Consider the following 12,077-nt stretch of genomic DNA (forward strand, 5'->3'; position numbering starts at 1 on the left):
CTGCCCTTGTAACCTGTCCCTGGTTCAGGTGTCCCCTGTGTAAGAACAGGGTTTGGCACAACAGGGGTATTTGTTGAATGAATGAATGAATGAATGAATGAACGAACGAACAAAGAATGAATAAGTGATGCACGAGTGACTACGGAACCTATAGGAACCTGGGAAATAGCATCAATCATGCTCAACAAATACAGAGATGGGAATGATGCCACCCAGTGGATAATCAGTCCCTAAAGCCACAGAGCTCTGTGCCGAGTGGGCCCTACCCAGCTTCAGCGACATGCCTCAGCTTCTCCTAGACCAGGAGCTCTGAGGATCACACGACTCTCTTCCTCTAAGACCTCTGAGTGGCATCACCCTCATCCCTGCCTCCCCCGGCATTTCACCTAGGCTACCTCATTCACTCCCCATAAGACAATGGCAGGGTTCATTCCTCTACCATTTACAAGAGGGAACACTGAGCCCTAGAAGGGAGAGAGACTTAACCAGGTCATGCAAGTGACACATGGCACAGCTGTGACAGGACTTGTGTCCACACTCACTGACTCACTCCTTTGCCTTATAGCTGGGCCTTGGAAATACTAACAGACACAGAAACCGTTAAGTTTCTCTGAAGTAGAGACACGCATTCTTTACCCAGAATGTTATTCCCCTTGAGTCACAAAAGAACAGAGGCCGCATGCAGTCCTACCCCTCAGATGTGCCCTGGCTCAGCTCCCTTGGGCCTACCTCTGCTCCGAGCCCAACTCCCAAAACCCTGGGAAGCCAGCTGGGCTGGGCCGACACTGGCACAGCCTCAGACAAAAAGCAGGGGCAGAGACTCGCCCCACAGGCTGGCAAATATGCTTTTACTTGGGCTCAAAGCCAGCTGGCAGAGGGAGGCATGAGGCTCTAAGCCTGTAAAGAAGGGGTGGGGAGCAAACATCCTGCAGTCAAGTCCAGCCGGGGCCTTTACTTAAGGGGGTGCCACTCTTAGTGGTATCGCTATCAGTCCTGGAGAGAACCCCAACCTGTCTGAGGATCTCATCCAACAACCTGGGGACCAAAGCACCAAACCAGGGGACTGGCTTAACCCAAGAGGAAAATCGGGCCTCTAATGCTAGTCCTGCAGCCAAACTCAGGATGAGCAGCCCTTCCAGAGAGAGGCTGTGAAAAAGCCCTTTATTCTCCCTGGACCATTTGCGCCAGGACTAGGCAAGGGTTAGGCCCATCCATCTGGGACCCTGGGACCCTGGGCCTCACCCCAGGGACAGCTGGCTGGGAGGCATGGAGCCACTGGAGAATCAGGCCCAGCACCCTGCCACTCCTTAAATGGACACTTTTGATGGCACAGAGCTCTTTGGGAGACAGAAGGCCTCTGTGCAGGGTGCTCAATAGGTCTCAACACAGAGGTCCTGAATCGTAGCTCCTGGCCCAGTTATTTTTTTTTCTTCCATTTTTGTAAACTGGAATGAATCATTAATATTTTACCATCTAGAGACTTTATATGAAAATCTGGTCTATGACCATGCCACCCTGAACAAGCCCGATCCCATCTGATCTCAGAAGCTAAGCAGGGTCAGGCCTGGTTAGTACTTAGTTGGGAGACCACCTAGGAAGACCAGGTTCTGTAGGCGTAAAAATAAAAAAAATAAAAATAAGGGATTGTAAACTGACAAGGTCCTAATAATCTGTGAGGTCAACCAAGGGTTGCCTCACCTAAAAAAAATAAAAAAGAAAAAAATATAAAAAAGAAAATCTGACTTCTCTTTGGAGGGGGCACACTGGGTCCATATTCTTGCTTGATAAGAGTCAGACAGTGTGGTAGCAGTCACACTCTTCAGTTAGCAGGTGTCCTCCCATCACCACAGTCCTTATCATGCCTTGCCTGCTCTTCTTTATATCACCTTCCTGCCTATTGAGGGCATCTGCATTTACTTGTGATGCTTGTAAAAAAAAAAAAAAAAAAAAAAAAAAAAAACCCCACAAAATTTAAGACCTAACTCAAAGAGCATAAGTCAGATTTACAACTCTGGGATCAATCATTTCCAAGAAACCTGATTTAAATACCAAGTCCCAAGGGATAAGGCTCAAGAATTGCCTGCCACAGCTCTGCTCAGCTCATGGGAATGCCAAGACCTTCTGCTCTGTTGTGTCCTCTGTTTGATTTTTACAAGACTCTGTCAACGTAATGCCATCACACTGATCACAATCTGCAATCAAATAGTCAGTATAGTCACCTAATTTTAATGCACATCCTCCTTCCACAGTTTCATATGGACAAGATATAATTTAAAAGGCATCTAATATCCAGTGTTTATTCCCAAACTAGAATCTTAGGTCACATTCTGGGGTTTGAACTCAAGCTCCGCACACCTTCGGGAGACCCTTTGCCTGTCTCTGAAACGATGCCCCTGTGGCTCTACATGTGCCCATTTCTGGGCTGAGTGACCTGTGACAAGTTACTTCAGTTCTCTGGGCCTCCAGTGTCTCATCTTTGCAATGGGGATCTTTCCTGCCCCACTCCTCAATGGGAATGTGGGAACCAAGCAAGGTCACACTTTGCCAACTGCAAATCCCTATGCAAATGTATGGGGCCGTTTCTGCCTCACATCATTGATCAGAGAAAAGGGCTCAACCTAGAGGCTTTGCTGGGCTTGCCAAGGCCAGAAAGAGGGGCATCAGAAGAGGGGCTCTCCAGTTCCATCCCAGATTGCCACCATTACCAAGCCGCCCTTGGGATTTCCCCTTACATTTGCCCAGCCTCAGCTGCCAGAAAACACTTTCTAAAATGCAAACTCTCCAAATCCTTCCTGGCATCTTTCCCTTCATTCTACCCATAGCTTATCTGGTCTTCAGTAATAAAGTCAAAAAACTGCTTCCCTCGCTATGATCTCCTCTGAAGCTGGCATCAATTTCTACCCATTCTGTATTTTTTATTAGCCATTTCCTATAGCCTGCCCTCTGCCAGGACAGTTCTTGTTGGTTTTGACTGCATAAAGATTAACAGAGCTTCAAATCTCTGGGCTCACTTGGAAAGATTTTCAACGTGCACACACACAGCCAAAACCTTCCTGGCTAAGCCAAACTAAATACAGAGGCCTCTAGTTATTTCCATACATGCAAAATGGACTTAAATAAAGCAGTTCTCTGTGGAAGGCTCCAGCAGACAGGGCTGGGCTGGGCCCCAGACACATCATCATCACAAAGAGTCTATAGTCTATATGAGGGTTCATTGGTGGTGGTGTATAAAACCACCTTTTGAGGTAGGTGTTATATCATCTTCCCATTTTGTAGATGGAGAAACTGAGGCATAGAAAAGTGATGCAATTTACCCAAGGCCACATGATTCACACAGATGGTAAGGAGAGCCAAGGCTGAATGAGGCACTGGTCTACTGGTCGATGGAGCAAGCTACTTCACACCCCAACGTTCACCACGCTCCTCCCAAAGCAAGAGAAAACCCACCTGCCTTGTGTATCCACCAAATTCTTCCTCTCCTCTCAAGACCTGGGACTATATAGTACAGTAGCCACAAGACTCCACAGCATGTCAGTACCTACCTGACTGGCCCACATCTGTATATGGTACTCAGAGCAGGTGTGTAGAAAGAGTCTAGAGAGAGAAAAAAGGCTCAGGGTAGGGACCACTGTCCCCCTCAACCTCCTGCAACTGCAGCATTGGCACACTGGCAACTGTTTTGCATCTGGCATGCAGGAGCTCTGTGACCTTGGGCAAGTGGCTTGGTCTATCTAGCCTCAATTTCTCAGCCATAAAATGGGGGTATTGTCCATCTCACAGTCATAAACACACATACAAATACTCAGCTTTGGGCCTGTCACCCAGGAAGTGCTTGAGGTAGCTGCTATCAATAATGAAATATAGGATTGTTATTACTTCGTACATTGCAGAGGCATCACAGGGACTAAGTGGGGCTACCATGCAGTGAGCAGACAATAATGGTAAGGGGCCTTAAGGAGCTGCCTTAGCTCAGAAACAGGAATACCAGCAATACCAGCATCCGCGCCTGAGGAGAGCAAGGGGTGAACTGACCGGGGGGGTCAATGGTACAGAGCAGAACTCGGGCTTACTGTTGGTTTATTAACTAAACTTGGTTGAGGGCCCTCTAAGTGTTAAGAACTGTAAGCCACTAGGGATATTAATCATATACTCAGAAGAATGATAACAACTACAATTTCTTAAGCACCTACTATGTGCCAGGCTCCAAATGAGGCACCATGGGATGGCCCAGCATTGAGTGATGATGGAACGCATTGGGTAAAGGTGAAAGAAGGGGTTAGGATGACTCTAGCATTCTGGGCAGAGCCTGAGTAGATGGATGAAAACATGGAGGAGAAGCAGAGTTGGGGAACAGGAAGTAATAAAGAGCCAGGTTAGAAGCTAAAGGATGGAAAAGACCATGTGGCGAGAAGAAGAGGGCCTGGTAGAGGCCTGGGGAACCCCAGTGCCGGCAGACCAGGATGGGGAGGAAAGGGAGCTGGCCAAGCGGGCTGGGAAGATGCTGCAGTGTGGCAGGGGGAAACCCAAGAGGGCCAGTCTCTTAAGTCAGAGAGAAGAGTGCTTGGAGGCAGTGTGTCAGGCTGACAGGAGGCCAAGCAAGGCGAGGGACCAGTATGTCTGAGGGGCACGGTTTAAAGCAAGTGCCACCTCCTGACTCTACCATTCGACAACGGGCAACCCAGGGGCAGCAGGAAGGGACCTGTTGGGACAGAGCTGAGAGTCCCAGTCCTGCCTGGGGAGCCAAGGCGTGAAGACAAGTGCCTTGGGCACCTCTTCTCCCAGGAAGCCCTGCCTGAAGTGGACTCAAAGGCCTGGCTTCCCCTGCTCACTTTTAGACACAGGGCCTCCCACATAGATTTCTCCAAATGAGACAGGTATAACTTGGTTTTGCAAGCTGGGAAACTGGCCCAGGCTGCCAGCAGAACCAAGGGCTGTTGAGGGAAGGCTCTGCCCCAAAGGCTCAGCTGGACTGGCCAGGCAACATGACATCTCCACTGCCTGAAATAAGACTGACCACGAAGCAGGTCCTTGATGTAAAAATCAACAAAATGTCTGGCATTTACTTCAAAATAATCTGGGGGCAAGGAAATAAAATTGCCCATGGAGGTCATTATGCCATTTAAAAAATACTTCTGTATTTTTTAAATTTTCCATAAGGAAAAGTTCAAAACTGCGCTAAGAATTTGCAATTCATATCAAAGCCTATTATCTTCCTGAGCCGTTTTGCCATTTTTACTAAATAAGTGAAAAAATAAAGTAAAACAAAACCCAAACCCTGCACATGCAAAAGGTCAAGGGCCCCAGAGGGAACAGAGAATTTGTATTCCTGCCCCTCCCCTCCACTTACAGCAGAGAAGAGCTACTGCTTCCCCCAAACATTTCCTCCCCAATCCTTACCCAGAATTAACTGCACTTCTCATCCTGTCCAGCACCTACAAAGGGATATGACAGCAATAAGGACAATAACTGTGATGGATATACCAATTAGAAAGAACCACAAGAGTGGCTGGTATTTACTGAGCACCTACTTTGAACCAGCATTCTTTTAGCCACTTCTCTTCCATTATCTCCAGTTCAGTCATCCTGATATCAGCAGGGAACAGGGAGGACAGTTCTTATACCCAGATGACTTTATGGGGCTGACAAAAATGTTTTTGATATTCAAAGGCACTAGACAGAGCTTTCCAAGGGTGCTCTGTCTGCTCTGCAAAGTGTGATGACCCTGTGCCCATCCACAAACATTAGGGCCCTAAGGGGGTCCTGCAGGCTCCTCTCTCTCTGCTCCCCAACCTCTTCCTGCCTCTGTCTCATCCTCTACTCTAAAAATTCCAAACCCCACAAAAATTTTAGGAAGGGGAAAGATATACATTAACCACAAGATTAAATCTATGTTCTGCAAAGTTTATTAAATGGGAATGATACCAGCTACTTCCCAGGATTCTTGGGAGGTTCAAATAAAATAAGCATGTGTAAAATTCAAAGGCCACCCAAATATCAGATACTACCATGGTACAGGCCATTTGCCCATCCTAAGAAATCTTCAACCTAGCTAACTTTAAATTTTTCTAATTCATGGGCAAAACACTCTTAACTGTCTATTATTAGTAAGAACAGTTGGGGACAGCAGGCTATAAGCACACATACGGCCTAGGGGTTTTAGTACCTTCTCACCAAGTCTGCAATCTGTCTAACCCCCAGTAGCCACTGCCTTACACCATAAACAGCCCTGGCCCTTCAACTGCTTTCCTCACTGCCATCTCTCTGCCTCACTCTCTTTTAACCCTGGCCTGGTCCGTGGCCAAAAAGAGAGATCATCTATTCTTGTCTAGCAATACACCTCCCCTGAACAAGTAATACGGTCCAGTTCCAGCACAATGGAACCTCTCACCTCTGAAACACTAGCTAAAAGCCACCATCTTTCAGGTGTTTACTCTGCTGTTTAAGCACTTTATGCGGATTAACTCATCAATCCTCACAACTCCTTGAGCTGTTACTGGCACAGCCATTACAAATGGGGGGAACCAAGGCACAGAAAAGCTAAGGAACATGTCCCAAGTCCAGGTGTCACCATGACATGTTTTCCACCATAATCACCATCAATTTTCTTTCAGCAGCAGCTCATGCAGTGGGAGCAGACAGATCCTGTAAAGCCACACCAATTAATTCAAGACCCTTAATGGCCCTAAAGTCATTATGATTTGCTTTTGAGGACAAATGATAAATCACACTGAACAGCCTCTGAGCATCCTCCTCCACCACACAAATACACACACTTCCACAGGAGAACTGGGCCACCTCTGTAGAACTCTCCCCAGGCCTCTGGCTGGTCCAAGCCCATCAGAACTGCTGTCATCTTGTCACTGCGCTTAGTGGGTGGATATTCTATGCATCATTGTAATTCAAAGGAAATTTAGAAAAGAGAAAGGAAGAAAATCACAACAAGTCAGTGGTGGTGGGAAGAGCAGAGTACTGACTTGGATGTCACAGCATCTGACTCGAGGCTTAGAGTTGGCCAGCTGGGTAAGGGCTATTAGACACCCACATTCTCAGGCACTTCTGTGAAGCATATTTTCATTCCCTTTCACAGAGTGGGAGACCAAGGCTCAGAGGAGTACAGTAACTTGCATAAACTCATAAAGCTAAGCTAATATTTGAAACAAAATCTGTTTGCCTCTCCCAGCTGCCTTGGACTCATATTGTACTGGCAAACCATGATCCCATGTTCGACAGACTCCAGCCATATAACATTCATGTACACACGTGTACACACGCACACACACACACACGCACACACACAGCTCCCATAGCCCCAGGAGGCCTGTTCAATCCCTTTCAGAAACACCTATTTACCCATTCATCTCACTGTTTGTGCAGATGTCAGTCCTGTCCATGTTTTTGAACTGAAGCTGTGTAAATATTAGCACATCTATTTCATAGTCAGACTTCCTCGAGCAAAAGCCTGAAAATCCCCGCAGGGCTGGCTGGGGCTGTTCAAGGGCCCTGTATTAGAACATCTGGGTTCTACTCCAAGCTCCTCTTGTAATATTCTGCTCATGTCACTGGATTCCCTACCTTAATGTGCCTATTTAGAAAGGGAGGGTAGAGAGACATCTGGGCTGCCTGGAGGCTCAAACTGTAAAGCATCAGGAGCTGCAAAAGCACACTGTTAGAGAGACCTGTGATTGCAGGGTGGTACGCTGTGGCAGGAGAGCTTGTCTTCGACTGTTACGGACCGGGGGGCGGGGGGGGGGCGGTCTCCTGAGGTACCTGAAGCATGTTAGATCCTTTCGGGGTTTAGAGAGGGGAGGAGAAGAACTTTGGGTGGGGGAAAGCCGGCCAGTACAAGATGCTCCTGGCTCTACTGGCTGAGCCTTCACAGGCCAGGCTTCCTTTGGAACCACATCCTAGGCACTTGGGAGCAAATGTGACCCACCTGTTCTGAGGCTGAAGGGTTAATTACTATGTCCCCAGCGCCTAGAGGAGGAACTGTACACAGCAGGCACTCTCAATAAACCATAGAGGCTTGGTGCTAAGGCAACTGAAACAATGGGCTTCAGTTTTCTCTCCTGCAACACAGGAATGCTAGTACCACTAGGACAAGAATGCAAACACAATACCAGGTGGGACAGCTGCGTAAGGCAGTAGTAGCACATGTGGGATATGAATATCATGACCCTCATTCTCAGACTGTTCCACTGATTCCAGACAGCTGGACCTGCAGCTGCAGCTTGCTTGGCCTCTGCCAGATGCAAGGAGCCATGGGTCCTTGGGAACCCCATCCCCACAACCCTATATGATGCTTCAGGCTCCTGGGGTAAGGAAGGAGCAGACAGGATCATATGCATGTTCTCAGTGCAACTGCCAGACACCTGCTGCAGAATTTTTTAACTCAAAGATCAAATGGCTGCAAGTGGGCCTCCCCACAGGGGGCCTGACACAAGCCAGATCGGCTTGTCAACAGATCTCCAACCCACAGTCCTGCTCCTTCAAGGAGTCTAGAGACAGCTCAGGAGGCAGCTGTGTTGGCTATCAGTGAGGAGTGGGGAAATCGATATTCCCAGCACACAAACACACTCTCTCCCTCTCTCTCCATAAGTATGGGCCCTTGGATGTTCAGACGGCCACACCATAGGCCCACGGCAGAAAAGGGTTAGTCTCTGTGACATACACTCATCTTCTCAGACTCCATTCCTGACCACATCTTGTGTACTTACACGAACACCTCCAACCCCACTAGCAGCACCCTCACAGTAGTAGCCACACAGTACTCAACCTTCCTCAGCTTCAGGTGCCCTAGAGCACTCCCAAGTAGCCCACTGGAAGCACACCTGGACCACCTGCACACAGCCCCTCAGCCCCGCACACACCTGCCGTGACAGAGCAGACATGTAACCCCACACAAGCCTAGGGTCTCCCATAACCAGGCCTCAAGCAGGATTCTCTGTCAACCTCTAGCCACGACACAAGCAGAGGCCTCCTGGTCACACTCACAAACTCCCGACCACTTGCTCTTGCACCTGATTCCGACTCCCATCAGTTTCTGCCATGTAAACTCACCCACACACAAGTCACTCACAAGTGTGAACACACACTCTTCCATACTGACAGCATCTTCTCACAGGCAGACTCAGGTCCTGTGTCTGGTTGACACACACTAATACTGTCACCTTCACACAGGCACCTGTCCTGACAGTCTCAAGCACTCTCACACACCTTTTCCCCAGCCTCTCTCTGGCACACTTAACACCTCAAGCAGTCTCTAACAAACCATCGCACACAAAAACAGCGCCAGGCTCTCTAACAAACCCACAACACACTGCATGCAAGTGTGCAGTGGCTGGGGTGCCGCTAGCACGCCGGGCCCCGCCTCATCAGCCTGCGTTCAGCAGGTCTCCACTGTCCTCTTGCCGGAGCCCCCGCGTCCACCCCTGGCCTCGGCCCCGCTCGGGGTCCTTACCCGCAGTCAAGCTCCAGCTCCAGCAGCGACTGAGTCCGCTCGGAGTTGCAGTGTAGGCACCACATGGTGACTGCCGTGGGAGCTGATGGAGACAGGCGCCGGGGACCCAGGCCCAGCAGAGTACCGCCTACTCCCGCCAGGGGCGGCCAGATCCCGGGGCCTACACCCGACCACCGGGAGACCTGACCACCCACCACGTGACTACTTGAAGATCACCAGTGCCTAACAGTTCCTGCTACTTCCGGTCCCCAGTCTGAGCCCCAGGCCAGCCGAACCCACCCCTTCTTCTCCTCCTCCTCCCCTTCCTACGCCGCCGCCGCCGCCGCCGCCGCCGCCGCCGCCGCCAGCCGGCCGCAACCCAAGGCCTGGCCTGAGGAATGTGGCCCGGGAAGGGGCAGGGCTAATGGGCGGGGCCGAGAGGAGGAGCCGCGAGAGAAAGCGCAGGGGGCGGGGCTGTATACTGGGGCGGGGCTGCATACTGGGGCGGGGCTAACAGAGCCACGCGACTAGGCGGGTGATGAGGGCAGGGTAGGGATTCTCAGGTTACAGCCTCCACAGTCCCAGCAAGCTAGGCCCTTTTCTGGGAGGACCGCGCATTCCTCCTACCAAGATACCTCCAATAACCACATCTCCCTCCCCAACGTGCAAGCAAGAACAACAAATACAAAACCACACTGGCTTTGGCCTTGGTTTATAAAACCAGGCCTTTGCTATCCAGGATGGTGTAATTTTGGGGCTCAGATGTTCCTGCACCAGAAAAAGGAGTGATTCCCATCCTAAGGCTGGGAACACTTTTGAAGATTTTTTAGAGGGGATCTAATGGAAGCAGCTTCTTTCTCGCTAAGCCCGACCAACCCCTTCCTTGCTCTTCCTTCACTCGGAGACGACTTTCAGACCTCCATAGCAGGCTTAAAATAATACTAATTAATATTTTAGAGCTCTTTACTGATATTTGGTCCCCAAGACAACATTGTGATGCAGATGGAGTTATTACTGGCCCCATTTTTCAGATGAGGAAATAGGCTCAGCTTTACTGGATTAACTAAGAGGCTTTCCCTCACCTTCTCTCCCAGGCTGTTCAGCTCTCCCTGTTGCAAGCATTCATAACTTGCTATTCTCATCTTGCATATTTACTTGTTATTATCTGTCCTTTGTCTTCATAAAAGCAGGCACAGTGCTCAGTACCCACACTTGTGGAATGTACAAATGTGGTTGGGAGACATCAAGCAGACATAGATACAAGCAAATCCCACCAGTTTTGGGCCACCCCACCTGTCCGGCACTGCCCCTGCAAGTCCATATCCTGGAGAGCTAGGCAGCTGGAAGTTCTGTGGGAGTCAGGAGCTGTAGGAAGCCACCAAGGCAGGGACATCATCTTGTGCCCTTTGACTCTTTCATTTGAAGGTGGTGGTGCAAAGGGCCTGATATTGAGTGTTATTCCCAGATGGGGAAACTGGGCTGGGAAGGGGGTCAGTGAATGAAGAGGATTGGGCTGATACAGCTTGCAGCATGGGAAAGGGCAGTCCCTAGAGCCAATTTAGAGGCTGAGCAGGAATCCAGTGCTGCCTCTCATTGCCCATTTCCACATTCCTCCTCTTCACTTTTGATGTTATCTCTGCTACATTAAAAATAAATAAAGACGCTGAATGGGAGAAAATATTTGCAAGTCATATATCTGATAAGGGACTAGTATAAGTACTACATAAAGAAGTCTTACAACTCGATAATAAAAAGGTTAAAAAAAAATTTAAAAATGGGCAAAAGATCTGAATAAACATTTCTCCAGAGAAGAATTATGAATGGCCACTAACACATGAAGAGATGTTCAACATTATCAGTCATTAGGGAAAGGCAGATCAAAATCACAGTGAGAGATCACCTCATACTCACTAGGATGGTTAGAATCAAGAAGATGGACAAAAGCACTTACAAAGAGTTCTGAAATGAGAAAACCGCTGAGCCACACTGTTCAAAACTGTGATCACATCCTGTATCCTAGTTAGGGGATGAGAGAGATGAGAGGAGACAGGATCGACATAGTCCCCTTGGGGGAGGGTGGGAAACCGCTACCCCAGCTTGAACTGCCCTCTGAAAATAGGCTGCAATAAATGGAGCCAAGAGAATTCCCCAACTCAGCTGCTGGAGCACTCCAGACAGACGCCCACCAGCTTCACAACTCGATTCTCCAAGAATTTCAGGTACTTCTACAGGCCTGTGGCCTCACCATCCACCAGGATAGTCTTGGAGACATTATCCAGCTGAGGTTAAAAGAAGATTGAATTTCCCTGTTAGCATTTGAAAAAGTAGAGGCTAGAGTCCCTGGAAAGCAATTTTTCTGCTGAAATGACTAGACTGGGCAGAATTCATACATGTACCATTTGGGCAAATTGCTTAGCCTCTGAGTCTCAAGCTTCCTCAACTCTGGCTAATTCACCTTACTGTTTAACTTAATTTAGCAAGCATCTCTGCCTGTCTTCTGAGGCCCCAATGGGGAGAAATTGCTATGACAAGAGTCCCCCAGTATGATGTCATCATAGTTTGGAAGGAGCCTATAACTCTGCCCCATGAGAGGCTCCAAAGATAAAGGGACATTTGGGCTGGGCCTTGAGGGATGAGTAGG

General features: G+C 48.9%; 1 protein-coding gene and 1 pseudogene across 12 annotated transcripts in view; one reads left to right on the forward strand and one right to left on the reverse strand.

Moving 5' to 3' along the window:
- IQSEC1 (IQ motif and Sec7 domain ArfGEF 1) overlaps positions 1–12,077 on the reverse strand; it is a 379,222-nt gene that overhangs the window by 59,103 nt on the left and 308,042 nt on the right. For 2 of the 12 annotated variants that reach the window (XM_016157878.2, XM_016157871.2), the window contains exon 1: positions 9,458–9,736. The exons of the other annotated variants lie outside the window; for them this stretch is intronic. In XM_016157878.2, the coding sequence (XP_016013364.1) occupies positions 9,458–9,522 (65 nt within the window). In that variant the 5' untranslated portion in view covers positions 9,523–9,736. Of the gene's footprint in view, positions 1–9,457; positions 9,737–12,077 lie in introns of those variants that run through there. 12 annotated transcript variants of the gene reach the window in all.
- LOC118602530 lies at positions 1,498–1,616 on the forward strand (annotated as a pseudogene).

The sequence above is a fragment of the Rousettus aegyptiacus genome, unplaced genomic scaffold (genome assembly GCF_014176215.1).
Source record: "Rousettus aegyptiacus isolate mRouAeg1 unplaced genomic scaffold, mRouAeg1.p scaffold_m13_p_4, whole genome shotgun sequence".
Lineage (NCBI taxonomy): Eukaryota > Metazoa > Chordata > Mammalia > Chiroptera > Pteropodidae > Rousettus > Rousettus aegyptiacus.